Raw genomic sequence first — 17,418 nt, 5'->3', positions numbered from 1 at the left:
TTCACAAATACACTTGGATTGTAATGAGACTTTAGTGGTAGGGTGATATATCTAAAGTAAAGCTCCATGGATGAAATGTAAACATTTTGAGCTTGAATAACCAACTTACAAAAAATAGTAAGCTTCCACGAATATAAATTCTAGACAAAAATAACCCTTACTGAAAAGACAAAATAGAAATATTTTTGGGTGATCCAAGATTACCCTTATATCTAGGATACTCTACATTAGACACCAAAGGTAATTTTAGTAGTAACTTTGTCATGTCTCAAGTGTTCAGAGGAAAACCAAGATGGTTAACCTCTTCCATTATCAGATATGATGAATCTTTTACAAGTATTCCTTTATTTTTGAGCTTGTATCCTTCATATGTCATGTTCCTTATGCTTCTTCCAACATGAGTATATATTTTATCTACTTACTAGTTAGTAGAACATTGCACTTTAGAAGAAAAAATACTAATATGTCTAGCTTATACAAGATTTCCCTTACACTTGAGCTTTGAGTCAACATCCCAAGTTTTTAAATATGACACATTTTATCCCTTGCAAAAGACTACTGATGTTATTCACATAGTGTGATTATTTTTCAAAGAATTGGTGAAACTACATGGTCTACCAAAGAACACAATTTTAGGTCAAGAAACTTGCATGGGGAAGTGAGGAAGTACATTGCCAAAATAAATATAAAGTAAAAGGATAGGAGAAATGAGAAAAAGAGGCATAATGAATTTTATATTTGAGGAAAATTCATGGGTTATTTGAGAAAGAAGAGATTTCCAATGAGAGCATATAGTAAGTTGAAGATGAAGAAGTTTGGATCATATCAAATACTGAAGACGTATGATTCCAAAAATACATATGAAGTGGAATTTTTCATTGAACTAAATATTTAATTAGAGTTTAAGATTTCAAGTCTAATAGAGTACAATAAAGGAAGTTTTAAAGATGAGGTCACTAGAGGACATTAGAATATTCGAGTAACTATTTCATCTGTAGAGTAAATTGAACACATTTTGGAAAGTTGTGCTAGAAGAAGCATAAAAAATATGAATATGAACAATATATGGTCAAATGGAAAGGAAGGTGTGTTGAAGATTCATCATGTTTGTCAAATGAGGAGGTGAACCATCTTGGTTTTCCTAAGAATACCTAAATTTTGACAAGGTCACTTCTCAAATTACCCCATGGTTCTGATCTAGGATAATCCTGGGTGTAGGGGCAATGTTACATCACCAAAAAATATGTTTTGTTTGTCTTTTCAATAAGGACTATCTCAATATAGGGTTTTTGCTTATGGAATCTTTATATTTTTAGTAAGTTGGTCATTAGAGCTAAGAATCTTCTAATTTTTTCCCTAGAGATTCACTTTTGATACAACCTACCACTAATGTTTTATTGCAAGATTGAGTATAGTTTTGAAGAAATTCAAAAAGTATTTGCACTGGCGTACAAAGGCTTTTTAAATATTTTTTAAAGTTGCAGAGGCTCCAAAAAGGGTGAATCCTTACTTGACTAGAGCTTGCATGAGTTACACAATGTAGAGCAGTTTGTGGTGATTTTGAAATGAGGCCATAATTGTCATCAAAGCAATTGGTGATGATTTATGGTCTTTGTAAGTTTCTCTACTCAAAACTAATAAAAATCAATCTTCTTTAAAAAAAAACTATATTTCGAAAGTTCTTGGGGTCTAATAAAATAAAATAATAATATCATAGGACTACTCGGACTCAACCTTAAGGTTAAAGAATCTAGAATTCTCTCAAGCAATGGAAAATTGCCTATATAATAAAGGATTGTAGGATTATCTAAGAAAATTTTAGGGGATGTATATGATAATTCTAGCTTGTAGAATATTGTAAAGAAAATGTCCATGTAACTTCACATCTCACATTGTTTAAAATTATTATTCTATTTTTTTGGAGATAATAAGAATGCAATTTTATGTACTTTTTTTTGCAAAAAGAGGGGTAAAAATTTATTAAGACAGAAAGAAATACAACAAGGAGAGCTCAACAAGGAGCTCGATCCTGAGCAACAAGATCATCAAATTCTTGCACCATCTCAAAGGATAGTTGCCTCCTATCCCTAATATTCGAACCCGGATCATGACTAGATGCCCATTTGGCTAAACAATCAGCAGTTCTATTCCATTCACGAGGAAGATACGTGAACCTAATGAACTGAAAATTGGAAGAGAAGAAAAGAATCTGCTTAACAACAGTGGCCAGCTGCCAACTAACATCCTCAAGCTCTTGCGAAGAAAGCATGTTCACCACCACCTGGAAATAATTTTATGTACTTAATTTTCTATTATTTATTTTATTTTATTGTATATATGTTATTGTTAATAAGGGGAGTACCCTTCATCACATAAGAAATTTTCTTTTTGTGTTTCTAGATTTGATTGTGTAACTTTTTTTTTTTCATGAACATTTTAGATGACACTTTGTGATCCATTTTTCAAGATGAAAGAAAGAGAACATCATGAGAAAGTAAGAGAAATAGTAAAGTGACTTCTTCCCAATGTCCTCTTTCTTTCATGGTTAATGGATCACATAGTATAATTTGAACCATTGATGCAAAAAATAGTTACATAATCTAATCTTAAAGTAGAAAAAGCTAAAAAAGAACCTTACAATAAATGTTATGAAAAAACAAAATATGTGATTAACCTTAGAAGATACATTTTCATCAAATTTGAATCCGTAAGTAAGAACTTGACATTAAGTAAAATACTATTATCAATATTTACTATAAAAAAATATTGAATATATAGGTGTAAATTAGTACAATTTATAAAAAATTAAAACCTGATATAAGATGATGCCAAACAAAAGGTCAAAGATGTTCTTTCTTATATTTATAATAATATATAAGAAGAAATAATATAAGAGTGATATTAAAACATTTAGGGACATTCATTAAAAAAAAATGATTCAAAAATATAAATGGTATCTAACATCTATTTTTATGATGAATTTTTATTAATATGTTAGTATAATTTTGATTACTATGAAATTTTGTGGTTTTTTTTTGTTAAATATTTAAATTGTGAACTACACAAAATTCTTATGGTTTTTATTAGATTAACGTAAGCAAAGAACTGCCTTTAGCCCATATTTATAATGGAAACTTTAGGTTGATTAATAGGAACATATTTAAACATCTTTATTTTAAAATACATAATAAATAAATATCTATTTGATTTTTCTTAGTTCTAAATGAAATAGAGCCTTTTTAATACATTACTAATTTTCTAAATTTTTTTTTTCTGATTTAGGAATTATCTATGTTACAGCTAATGCATATAATTTAGATTTACAAAATTCATCCTATAATTAGAAGCATCTACATTGATTGGCTGTAAGTACTTGAATTTTAGATACCATATTGTTAAACAAAAACTAAACTAAACTAAATAATTCATTTTCTTAAATTATACTTTTAAGTGAATGAGATATATGTTTTTTATGTACAGTATAGAACAATTATAAATTAATAAATTATTTATATTTAATGAATAATCAAATTATTCTAATTGTTCTTTAAGACATTATATAAAGATTACATTTGGACATTGTTGTTCTAACTAAACTACATAAATATTGTGTACTGATGTTGGTGCTAATGAGCTAGTTGTCTAAATTCCCCATTTTAAGTTTCACTTAACTTCACTTAAACCAAATATATTTATTATCAAGAAATATCTAATATAAAATTTATAAAGGAAATGCAAATTATATATATTAGAAAACTATATTATCTTCCCAATAATTGCAAAAGACGGAATGATATCATATAATTCGAATGTATTTTTAAAGACAACTTGTAATGATCAAACAGCCTAAAATTGCAGTTCTTTTTATGTTTGCCTAATCGAAAATATCAATGTTAGATGTTATTTATGGCCATCTCACATAAAGAGAGACTTCTCATTCAAATAGTTATTGTTAATGGAAAACATTAGGTAAAATGCCGTTTCAATAGCCAAAACATCTCCTTTCTATATCTTTCTCTAACAGTTTGTTGTCATGATGGATACAGAGACAAGTGGATAAAAATCAATTGATAAAAAAGATAAAACGGAGTGGAGATGACTCAAGACATAACTAGAAGTACCTTCAATTGTAGAAAAATTCAAATTTCTCAACTAAATGGTGAAGGAAAAACAGAAAGCAATGGTTCTATTGATTCATGGCTGATCGACGTAAAAAATACATTCATTCCTCCACATAAAATATGGCAAGTGTCCACAAAGGTTTGTATTTATAGGGTCCCTGAAGGCATCATGGATTCGAAACCAGAAGACTATGTTCCTGCAGTTATATCATTTGGGCCATACCATTACAGAAAAACTACTCACCTAATTAAAATGGATCAGTATAAAATTGAAGCACTTCATATAATGTTGGCAAGATTAAATATAGATGTTAGCACCAAGATTGCAGAGATTCAAAAGTTGGAGAATGAAATAAGAGAGTGCTATGCCGAACCAATCGACTGGGATGGAGAGACGGTATGTTGGATGTTAACAATGGATGCTTGCTTTATTCTGGAATTTTGTAAAAGCGCTAAGGAAACAAGACGTGAGAGTGATAGAAATTACTTTAGCCTTGTTTTCCAAAATACTGATAGTCGCAACTGCATGTATCGTGATTTATTAAAAGACATTTTCAAGTTGGAAAACCAAATTCCCTTATGCACCCTTATAACTCTACTTCAACGAGAATGTGAAACTCGTGAAAAGGCAACAACTGAGTTAGCTGAACGGCTGAGTAGGTACACATTTTTCCGAGGGAATCCTTTCCCTCGCTTGTCAGAAGATGAGAGTAAATTAAAACTGAAGGAACATTTACAGAAGAATCTACCTCCATGCCATCTACTGGATTTGTCAAGAATGATAATGAAAGATGTGTTAGCAGGTTTAAGCCCGATCAAGCCAGTTACGGATGTTGAATATCATGTTACTCCCCAGTTGCCTGGACGTACCTTGTCTATCCCTTGTTCCATCTTACAAGGCGCTGGCATAAAATTTAAACCAGGTAATATCGGGTTTGAAAAGAAATTGTTTCGAAGCAGTACGCTTTTCCTCCGTAAAATCCGCATGTCCGGCAGAACAGAAACAAGGTTGCGGAACTTAGTGGCTTATGAAGAGTGTCAAAGGTGTTTATGGTCTCCGGAAGAGACTCTAATTTCACGAAATCTGAGGATTATCAAAGATCTAATAGATTCAGGGAAAGATGTCTCTATACTAAAAAAGTCGGACATCATTTGGGGTGTGACCCCGAGTGACGAAGATACAGCTCGTATGTTTAAGTCAATTATGAACGGAACAACCCTCGACCAAAGTCAAGAAGTTCAGGAGGTGCTAGGAAGAGTGAGGGAGCATTATAAAAGTCCACGGAGGGTGTGGATGAGCCAGTTTAGGGAAGAATATTTCTCATAACCATGGCACGCTATCTCCCTTCTTGTGGGCATACTTCTTTTGTCCATGCCGGCTATTCAAGCCTTGTATTCAGTGAAGAAGTAATGTATGCTTGTTTGTAATTTTCTATTCTGGTTTGTTATTAGCAATGGACTAAACAAATGTGATTCAGAATTATTAGCTCCAAGTTGCGAAAGAAGTGGGCGTGATAACAATGAGCTCGCCATGGTTCTCCAGTATTTTACCATTTGGGATAACAATCCTTTTACTACTTTCTTGATAAGATATTTGTGAATGGTGGGACAAGATGTTGTTAATGGTGTGAAATGCTTTACCCAGAAATTATTAAATTTATATGATATGCCCAAGAATGCTAGAGCCTTAAAAGGATGATTGGAAAGTGTTAGCAATCCTTTTACTCAGAAAAATCATTTTCATGTTTGGTTTAGTTGTCTTGAGATCTAAAAATAGATTAGTATCTATCCCCTTTCTTTCTATACATCCAATGCACGGTCATAAATGTTGGAAAGATAGTTATATCTTACTCTAGCTCTTCTTTAGGAATTGGTTACCAATATAATTTTACTTGCTTATATAATTTTATTAATAATGAAAAATCTCCGTGTTATTACAATTATTAAATCTAGTGAAAGTGTCTTTAGATAATGATATCACAGTCACTAATGGTGTTATATTTCAACAATTTTATCTAACACACACACACACACACACACACATATATTTATTATTAATAAAAAATCTGTATTATTAAATCTAGTGAAAGTGTCTTTGGATAATGATACATGTGATGCATTAAGAGTCACTAATGGTATTATATTTCAACAATTTTATCTAATACATATGTTTTGAGTGTTGAATTGGTGTTAAACGTATAAACTAAATGTGATACATATGTTTTGAATGTTAAATTGGTTTTAAACTTATAAATTACATGGATTGTATTTTAATGTAAATTTAGAGATTGGGAAAAAAACATATAGTAGTAATTTTAATTTTTTTAAATCTATAATGATGATTAAATAAAATATGTTGAAATATAACTATAATTATTATATTTTTTAATTATTTAATAAGATAATATTTAATATTTAAGGAAGAATTATATACAAATAATTATTGCTGAAGGTTAAAATAAAAAGATGTTGCTTAAATAGTAATTTATTTTTGAATCAATATAGAAATATTATTATTGTGATTGTATTTTGTGTTTCATTATTATGATAAATTTTGAACTATAGTGATGATTAATTTTGCACCTTTTACATAATCTTTCTTAGTCTAAATCTTTTTAAAATGTTTTGATTAAGTAAAAATAGCTTTTGAAAGGACCCAAAATCTTGTACAAAGGGAAAAGAAAGATATAACAATGAGGATCTTAAAAAAATTATGGAATACCACTAGACAAACCAGAGGGACACACCAAAGTTTCCAACAAGAGGGCAAACAACCCAAGAAGCCACAAACCATCAACATTTACATTTTGGTCTAGTCTTTTGAGAACATAAATACATATCAAATTAAGGTTAGGAGGATTTGACTTTTTTTCCTTTCACTGATGTCCAACCATCCTCAACCTTCCCAGCAGCCTTCTACCAATCTTCATTAACCCCCTAAACCCTTGCAATAGGAGAAGCACCAACAAAATTATTCTAGATAGAGTCAGCAATAGAATAATGGACAAGAACAACATTCTAAATCAAAGCCACCAAAGGGACAACAATTGAATCATCAGAATCAGTAGTAGAAGAAGGTTCAGTAGCAACATCTTGAGTCAAAACCATCATAGGGACAACATTCAAATCATTAGAGACAATAATAGAATCATCAGCCAAAGAAAGATCATTATGAAAAGAGCTATCCAATCCATCCACATCCATGGATACTTTATCAACCTTATAGTGATCATTTGAAACCCCCAACCACCAAGAAGGTGATTTCTTCGATCTAACCTTGTCAAAGGAGCATCAAATAGTGTGATGGCTGGTCTTATGACATTTTTTGCATCTAAATGGAATACCCTCATAATCAAGAAGCTAAATCCAAGAACCATTTGTAGAAGCGAACTGAATTTTTCAGGGAGCCCCTTGGAGACATCCATCTCCACAAGGATATGGACATACATATTCCTATAGATATTGGAGGAATTTGAATCAACCAACAAGGAATCCCCAACGGTATCCCCCACAGCCTCCAAGACTGAATCCAACAAAAAGTGAAGGGAAAGATTCGACAGCCTTACCCAAAGAAGAATCTTATGAAAGGATTTAGTAGTCAAATCAAAATCTCGGTATCAAAGTTTGGCCATCAAGGGGAACCTTTCCTCCCAAGAGAAATTGTTGAGTTTCCATTTTCCATGATGCTTAACAATAGGAATCCTTTCGAACTCCTCTCTTGAAAAGCTAATCTAGGATCAACTCTAAGGTTCTTTGTGATCTTGTGACCTACTAGAATCTACTCTATTGAAGATAAATGTGTATAATCACAAGAAGGAATTTGTTGGTTCTAACCAAAGATGTTTGATTTGCTGTTTTGAAAAATAACCACAAAGGATATATTTTTTGTATTTTCAATTTTATGATGAATGCAATTTGTTGATGCAACTATAGGAATTCCTATTTTGACCAAGTGTTCCATGATAACATCATGTTTGTGAGTTAAATCATCGAAAAGAGCAGGTAGGACACTAATGAAAATAGGAGCAACACTTTCTTAATTCCATTGATGTAAATGTCGATGAGAACTTAGTAATAACCGAAAGATGTTTCACTTCTCATCAAATTGCAAGGCCACAAAAAGTGTGCTCATGCGAGACAAGAAGCTATGTAGGAACAATAGGTGATCTTTTCTCCAACTCAGTATGTCAGTGAAATTCGTTAACATGAGGCAAACACCAAAACTAAGAGACCACACAATCAAATCAACAAAACAAAACCATTGGCTCCATTATTATTTATGAAGAAGAATTCAAAAAAATAACACACTTCAGCAAGAATAACTTCACTTAGAATCAGAGTACTAATAAGATATAGCATCAAAATAATGGCCTAGAATACATGTTACATTCATAAATTTATAAGAAATCATCTCTTCAATTTGTGTTGAGAGTGAGAGATCTCTTCATGCAAATATATGGTCAAAAGTAATAAAATAAAACTAATTATATACAAACTAACTCTCTAAACGGTGCTAAGTTGGTCCCCGGCCTTTTTTATATCAATTAACGGGTGCATGAGCATTTACATGGCTTAAAAAAAAAAAAAAAGCAATAGACAAGAAGAAGGAAGCTGCAAGAGGATCTGAGAGCCACTAGAAGCTCTAAAATGGAAGCTTGACATTCTCTAGGCATTTCTAGGAGTTGAACTACCATCAAAATGCATTTTTGGTGCATGGAATCCTCTAAAATAGCAACTAGCAGTTAACTGTCGGTGCACTGCTTCTTCTTCAAAACTTGTGGGCACACCTATGAGAAAAGTGCACCTTGCACACCTTCAAGGAATTTGTGCAAGGTGCCTATTAGTGAATAGATTGTCCTCCAAAGAAATAAATACAAATTAACCCTAAAAGCCCAAGAAGGAAGACTAAATATGCACTAATAGTTGGGTCATTTCACTATTGAAAAGCATAAATAACCTCTAAATTTATATGGGTACAACTCCCCATGCATGATTTACAATGAATTCATAGCTATACAAGTATGGATGTTTTTTACTAGAAAGCACAAAAGGTTTACAAACACCTATCTGTAAACACAAAATAAATGCAAAAAAACTAATCTGACGAGAAGGAAATAAATAGTAAATGACACACAGTTCATCTACCTAAATGCTACATTAAAAAGAGAATGAAAACGTGAGAAACTGAAGAATCAAAGCTTCAAAGACATCTTGAAATTAAACATGTTCAGAAAACAATAACACTAAATTACATTTAGAGAAAAATGAAAGCTATAACAAGGATCACAATCAATGGACAGAAAACTACCCAAACATAAAGTTTTGGTGTGCAATTCATAACACATAGTTTAGAAAAAATGACAAAAGCTTTGCTCTTCCACAGCCCACAGTCTACTCTCCTTCCCCTCCAAAGAACTAGAAAAGCTAAAAAAAATTGGAACCCCTCTTATGTTTTTTCTTCTTGATTAAATAAAATCTAGAATAGGCCCCTTTCAGTTTACGTAACTGTTTCTTGAATATCCCTATCTCTTTACATTCTCAGGAAGCTTCTACTTTTTCTCTTATCTATTTACCTTTATGAAATAAACTTTATTACAAGTCTATATTTATCAACAACCTATAAACACTACTTCCATGAGACTCCTCAAACTTATAATGTTATCATATATTAAATGGCTTTCAAGGCTCATTAATAATGTTTCAATATTCCTATGTGGTTGCATTTAGCTTGGATAGATATATCAAACCAATTGACAGATGTCAATTGGTGATCCTTCCATATTTCTCTCTTACTCTGTTCAGCACTGTTATCTTAGTATTTTTATGAAGTTTGATTGTTTATTTTTCTATCTTAGGAGAGCATCAGATTTCTCTCTTAGTTTGATTTGGGTAGACATGCGGCATGCGAAGATTCCTTTGTGTAAAAACATTTGGCAATGATGCATCCATCTGTGGATGTATTTTGGTATACCAAACTTGCTATAGGTGAAGAGATATTGGGTTGAAGTGTCAACATGGTGTTACTAAATTAGAAAACACAACCTCTACTTTCTTTTTGACCCCATGTATGTACCTATCTAAATGCATCCACATTGGGTGGGGATCGGGTCTTTAGTTCAGTACTTCACTCTAGGTCACAGAGTGTAGATGATGCGAGGGGAGTCAGGTTTCTCCACCATGAGTATCTTTTGCTGACAATCCCTTACTAATTTCTCTTAGACCCCTAACTACATGCTCATCAAACTTGGGCATTTGGCCCAACATATCACATGTGCCTACTGTATATGAGCTTAAAAAAGGAACTGTCGGCTGCTATATCAAGGAATTCCAACCTGTGAGATTGCCATCATGACTCAAGAGTGCCTTCATATACTGTTTCTTTGAACATGGAAAGGGGGGGCTTCATCTCTTCTTCATTCATGTCATAGCATAGATGTCGACACCTATAAGTTTGGGATGCCCTTAGAGTCAGGTTTTTCCAGTATGAGGAAATTTTTTTGACTTTAACCCTCCTTTTTGTTGTCTTCAGGTTGGAGTCTTGAGTGCAATTTGCTTGTTTATGGGTCAACTCCTATCCCCATCATCAAGAGAGGCACGATGTTGATGGCGCTAGCAAAGAATCACAACCATGTCATTCGGGAATATGAAGAATTATATCCTTTGGTGACATAGGCTTCTTTGGTGCCATGTAAAGATCCTGATTAATACATACCCAGGTGTTTAACTTCCCCTCAACATCTCTCCCAAGCTCTGGTTTTTTGTATTTCCCATCGAGTGGTCTCAAACTTAGACTTTGTGAGGAGTGGCTACAGATTTATTAGAACCTGATAGCTTTACTTGGAGGTTTTAGAAGATGTTTAGAATGCTTGCAATATGTCAATCATTTTGATTCATTTCTCTTGATTTGGGAATCTTGAGCTTTCACAATGCTTCCTTCATATAATTCAATCATAAACAAAATGAGCAGAGAGCTATTAACTTTTTATCAACTATCTCATATTATGAGGGTCATCTTTTGGTGAGGATGGTTTTTACAATGATAATCTATTCGAGACCAAATGCAAATAATTTTGATGCCCAGAATTATTATTTCTAATTAACTTATTTCGACCTCAATGAATGGAAATCATTGTTATTTTTTTGAGAATATCATGCATGCCCTCAATGATGGTGCTCACATTTTGTCAGACATATCACATATATCTTCCATGCAGATATACGGTAGTAGGGAAGTGAAGCTTTACTGATATTACTTCAGGATGCCATCTTTATTCATTGTGTTGACCATTATTGAAGTATTAAATCTTTTGAATATTAGTATTTGACTGATCTTTGGGGACTAATTAGAATCTCAGATAGCCTTGTGCTTGCCTTTTAAATCATCAAATATAAATTGAATGTGTCTTAATGTGAAGATGAATTGAAACAAGTGAACTTTGACCTAACACTTTGAGCCTACTCTATTGCAGAAAATACTAAGTGTAATCTTAGTATCGATGCCAATCATACAATCTATTTATACAATTATGTGTTCGACTAATCAAGCTATACATCATAAAAAGATTGACATTCATGCTTCTTATAGCTTAATTGATATTAATAATATGACCATGAGCATTGGCATGTGTTGTCCCAAACTTGAAATCTGGACCATTGAATTGGCATTCTAAATCACTGAATTAGAACCACAACCCTATGTTGAACCTTGATATAATGCTTGAATTCGTATGTCAAGAATTGAACTTTGATGTAAGACTTGATGCTTTTAATATACAACATAAGATTTAAACTTTGAACCTTTCTTATAGTACATTTCAATCTTTGAACTTCAAATCATCGAGCTTCTGTATTGAACTTGCAAGATTAACCATCTCAAGCCAAAAGAAATAGTAAACCTATTTCAATCAAATAGAAGAACTTCAAACTACTTTGAACCTTATTTTGAAGGAGTTTGAGACTCCACACTAAAATGTTTAATATTGGGTCCATATTTGGAACCAACAGTGCCCAATTCACCAAAAAATCAAAGTTCTTTGTTTCGAAAATGATTTCTGGGTTTTTCTCAAATGAAATCTGAGAGCACTCTTCTTTACTAATTTTTCCCATTTTGACAATTTATACCCTCTTTATACCTCAACATTTTCATAGACTTGAACTCCTTTTGCTTCTTCTATCTGAACTCCCAAAGTACATGTGTTGAATCTTATCATTAATAGTTTCAGAAGATGAGGAGCTCATTCTGGTTCATTTGTCCAACCTCTATATCTATGATCTTTAGTGTAAATTTATGAATGAAAACTTACATGTGACTCCTTTGAATGTGAAGACCTTACTAGTTTAGGTGACATCACTATTTCTACTAATAATGAAGATGCTATGATAATCTATGCAATTGCATGTTATGTGCTACACCTTTGTGTTATGTGCACTTCATGCACTATAAAGCCTATTCCTTCATTTCTTCTTCTCTCTAACTACCTAACCTTTCTCAATCAAAGACCAAGTGATCCAAATTATCCAAAATGATCGAATGTTTGCAAAATTTTGATATCCTTTTTAATGAGCTTTTCTAGGCATTTTTAACTAGCTTTTTCAGAGGTCTTCTACTCAAAATTTCAAGTTGAAACTTTCATCAGTTCCTAAAACTAGGAAGCCAAAGGCTCACTATTTCAGGGAAAGAAATTAGATTTTTAGTTCTTCTTTCCAACATTGTAAATGGTTTTGAATTTTGAGCTCTAGGTCAAAGGTTATGACCCTAACCATGTGCATGTAATCCCATGTATTTTTTTTGTGCTTTAGCTAAAAATTTAACCCAAAACAAAACCTAACTAACAAAAAATCTTGCCCAAAACACTTTAAAATAATCAAAATAGTCAATTTATCGCCCAAAATCCAAAAATGCAAAATAGTGCACCTAGTGCACCCTTACAAGTGCACAAGGTTCACTTAATGTTTGTTTTCTTTACCATTTTACTGTTGATGCACACGTGTTCACCTTGATGAGGTGCACACATATGCAATTGTGCATCTGTGCATTCTAGGTGCAAAGGGGAAAAATTATACCTTATCCTTTTTTTTTGTGCAAAGGGTATGCACATGTTCACCTTGATGGGGTTATGTGTGCCTTAAGGTTGCTCATAAGTGTTGATACCATAGGTTTTTTAGGTTGCAAAAAGATTGGAAAAAGGTAAGTAGATCCAAACCTTGGGTAGGTGAACACACACACACATTTGGTGTCTTCTAACACTTATGTGTTTTGGTGGTGTGTGTAGGGTTGAGTGCACCTTTAGAGGTGCAGAGGTGTGGGAATGAAGAGTGTGTTAGGAGAAGTGAGGATAGTAGAGGTGGGTCCCATGCTTATATAGGTCCAAGGGTGGTGTGTGCACCCTTTGGAGGTGTACACATGCACAAGTGTGCATGTTTGCATATCCAAAGGAAATGGATGCACACTTGTGCCTTTAGCACACTTGTGCACCTTGGATAGGTGTGCATGGGCACTAAGTCCACTAGTGCATAGTGATGCACTAAAAAAAAATCTTAATTCTCCAATTCTAACACCTAGCTTTTCTTGGGTGGTGAAAAAAAGCTAGACCCAAACTTCTAAGGCAGTCCGAAAATGAGCCAGGCCCTAGACCAGGGGTTTGGGAGAAAAAAATTTTACTATCCCCGTTTCTAGGAGAAATGGGGTGTGCACTATGAAACCACAACAAAGAGCCCCAAAAAAAGGGAAGAAATGACAAAGACATTTCTTCACTAGCAAGCACTCTTATAAAATGTACCAAATAACAATTGAGTTCAAACACTTCAAACAACTTTCAAGTTCTTCAACAATCAAAATTTTAGAATCTTGAATCTTTGAGCTTAGTGTGTACTCAGTATATTCATTTCCTTTGATGTCTCAAAATGCACTCTATCATGAACTTCTAGAAACTCAGAGGAAATCTTTCACCCTACCAGTCCAATCATCAGGAATCCTTTTAGAGTCTGTTTATCAATCACTTATCTAACCAAATGAGAGAATTTTTTCTGAGGGCTCTTAGCAAGTTATCAATTCTACATTGTAGGTCCTTAGTAATCTCTTTTGATTTTTCTTCAAGGAGCTTGCATGTTTCCATTTGATTCTTCCATGAAGAAATTTGTATAGATAGTGGATAGCCATTTTGGAGTGCATATCCCTATTGGCATATTACCCTTTTTAGGTATTTTGGAATCTTTCTTTCTTAACATCACATTTCTTTTTATTCTCTTTCTATACCTTGACCACACTTAGATTGTGTGGCTAAGGCATTGGTGTCATTTCTCAAATTCTTTCTTTAGTTTGATAACCTTGGCATTCCTCTTTATGAACTTTAGGAAACTCTCACCTAATAATGGGAAGATATCACCTGATCTGGCAAGTTCCCCACCATTCGATACATTGGCACATTTTAATTTCTCCTTCTGGTGATCTTATCTCATGGTAAACAACTCTACACACACATGGAAACACTAGCATCAATGATGTAATATAGCTATCAGGAAAGGACCCAAAAGATATAACATTATTTTTCTAGTTCTTCTTATCACCATCATTAGCCTTAAACCATGAATTGTCACCTTTAGGCTCCTTGGGACTAGAAAATTCAATCATAAGCCTTCCTTTCAAATTACCAAGTTCATTAATATTATTAATCAAGGTGGTTTCTCCCTCATATCCTAAAGAAGCAAGTTCAAAATCATACTTAGCCTCAATTGTGATATTCCAAGCTAACAAGAAATCAGGACATCTTACTTCAAAATGGAACCCAAATGGATGGATTCTATATGATGTGGTTATTGCATGGTCTGTTATATGTGTAGAATATCCACAAATAGACATTTCCTCAATCAAGCTCGAGACAAAATTAAGCACTGTATCCATCTCTTCTAAAGACATATCTTATTTTGAGGGAGTTACCTTATCATTATTCAATGGGGAATCAATATCACAATAGGAAACATTGGTATCTTCTTCTTGATGACTTCCTGATTTAGAAATATCACCAACCTTGGGATCTTCTATATTTCCATCATTTTTTGTAACTTTGAGAATTTTTGCAACCCCGTGGAGTTTTGGAACTTCAAAATTTTCTAGGATCCTCAAATTTTCTAGGATCCTCAAAATTTTCTAGGATCCACACTTATTGCAACATCAAAACTTGAAATAATTTCATTACTTCCAACAATTTCAATAGGCCAATCTTTCTATGCTAACGCATTAGATACTACATCTTGGCAACTAGCAGATTCCAACTCTGAATGAATCCTTTGATGGAGGAGACAATAGTTAGGAAGAAAAAGAATGTTTGGGTTCTGACCTTCTCCAAGATAATTCAAATTTCTTGTTATGTTATCCATAAAACCTTTTAAAACCTCATCCTTTACATGTAATTCATTTTGAACTATCAAGGTAATCTTGATTGCAGCCTCATAATGAATTGGAGTATTACAGACCTACATGTCTTGAGGAGTGGGATGCAACCATAGAGGGACATTATCCATTAAAGAATCATCTATACTTTTCAAAATTTTTGTGTTCATATTATTGCTACAAAAAATAGGTATCCCAAAGTGTCCATCCTTGTCCTCTTCATTGAATGGGAACATAAACTCGTCTTGAGAATCTTCATCATTTTGTTCTCCTACAAATTTGTCACATGATTTAAACACCATTGCACTAAACTAAAATGGTTGTTCCTCCATGATTTGCGGAGGTTGATCTGAAACATCATCGTTCCCATGTCCATTTTGACTCAGACTCATACCTATAATACTAGTATTATTCTCATTGTTGATGATATTGTAAAGGCCAACATTTGTGCTCTGATTTTGAGAATAATTGTTTTGGGCAGCAAGCTGTCTTGGATGATTGCCATGGTTTCTTGAGGAATTCAACTTCATTTTCATAAGTTCATTGGATAAAAGAGACATCATGTCCTTCATGGCCTTAAACTCTCTAGCTGTATTGTTCTCAATTTTAGCAAGTGGTGAAGTCTTTTGTGGCTCATAACCTGAATATGTAATTGTTCATATTGGAGCAGCAGTAAGCTACTTAGTTAATGTAAAAACATCTTTGAAGACCTTTTCAATGGTATCAATGTGTCTAGGTGAGAGTCTTCTTAGAAAAATAGAAGTTAATGAATCCATTGTTCCAAAATAGATATGGATGACAGCATCTTGTCGTACAATATACATTAACTCCATTCTTTAATACACCCTATAGAAGTCATGATTAAATTGTGAAATAGGCTCATTGGGATCCCTCTTAATTGACATGAACTAATGATGTAGGATAGCTAGATCAATATAGATCTTGAATTGTCCTAGAAACTTTCTCTCAAAAGAGTTCCAATCCCTTATTGATATTGGTGATAGATTAAGGTACCAATTGAATGATGTTTCCCCCATAGTGTAAGGAAAAAGGTGACATAACACATCCATATGCTAAATCTGGTTTCAATTACAGATTTCCTTGAAAATTTTAAAATGATTTTTTGTTGTACATGATTCTCCATAGATGAATTGTGGGAAAAACTTTTTAGGATTTTTGGGCAATTCATGTAATGGACCAATTACATTCAAAGGTGAACTTTGGGCATTGAAGAAAGACATGATGCATAATGATGGGAATGTGTAATGTAGAATGTAGAGTGCATGATGATGATGTAATTTGTAATTTGAACAGGTGGAGTTCTTGGTATCCCTTTATCACTATGAGGCTTTTGAAAGTGATTGAGTTCTAGGAACTTGTGTTTATTCTAGAAAATCGCTCCTATAAAAAGTGCACCTTGAAAAACCACACCTTCAAAAACTGCACCTACACACCAATGCACCTATGCACCTATGCACCTACACACTTGTGCACCTACACATCTTCAAACATGGTAGAATTTTCAAACAATAACTTGTGTTTATGAGCCAAATGGTTTTTAGGCCCTCCTTCTACTACTAGTTTTGATGAATTTTTATTTTGCATGATGCTTAACAATAGGAATCCTTTTGAACTCCTCTATTCAAAAACTAATATGGGATCAACTCCAAGGTTATGAGTGATCTTGTGACCTACTAGAATCTACTCAATTGAAGATAAATGTGTATGCTCACAAGGAGACCTTTACTGGTTCGAACCAATTTCAGTCAAGGCATTTGATCTGCTATTTTTATAAATAACCACAAAAGATATATTTTTTATTTTATGATGAATGCAATTTGTTGATGCAACTATATGAATTGCTATTTTAACCAAGTGTTAGAAAAGCAAATAAAAAGATAAGGTAAC

General features: G+C 33.1%; 1 protein-coding gene across 1 annotated transcript; it reads left to right on the top strand.

Moving 5' to 3' along the window:
• Positions 1–4,095: 4,095 nt before the first annotated feature.
• Positions 4,096–5,448, top strand: LOC149546148 (putative UPF0481 protein At3g02645). Its single transcript, XM_089793896.1, has one exon. The coding sequence runs from the start codon at positions 4,096–4,098 to the stop codon at positions 5,446–5,448; it is 1,353 nt and encodes a 450-aa protein (XP_089650022.1).
• The last annotated feature ends 11,970 nt before the right edge of the window (positions 5,449–17,418 follow it).

Source organism: Cupressus sempervirens, chromosome 7 (genome assembly GCF_028749045.1).
Source record: "Cupressus sempervirens isolate cs-2001-9-10 chromosome 7, ASM2874904v1, whole genome shotgun sequence".
NCBI lineage: Eukaryota > Viridiplantae > Streptophyta > Pinopsida > Cupressales > Cupressaceae > Cupressus > Cupressus sempervirens.
The sequence above is the reverse complement of the archived record's forward strand: the minus strand, read 5'-3'. Positions and strand labels throughout refer to the sequence as shown.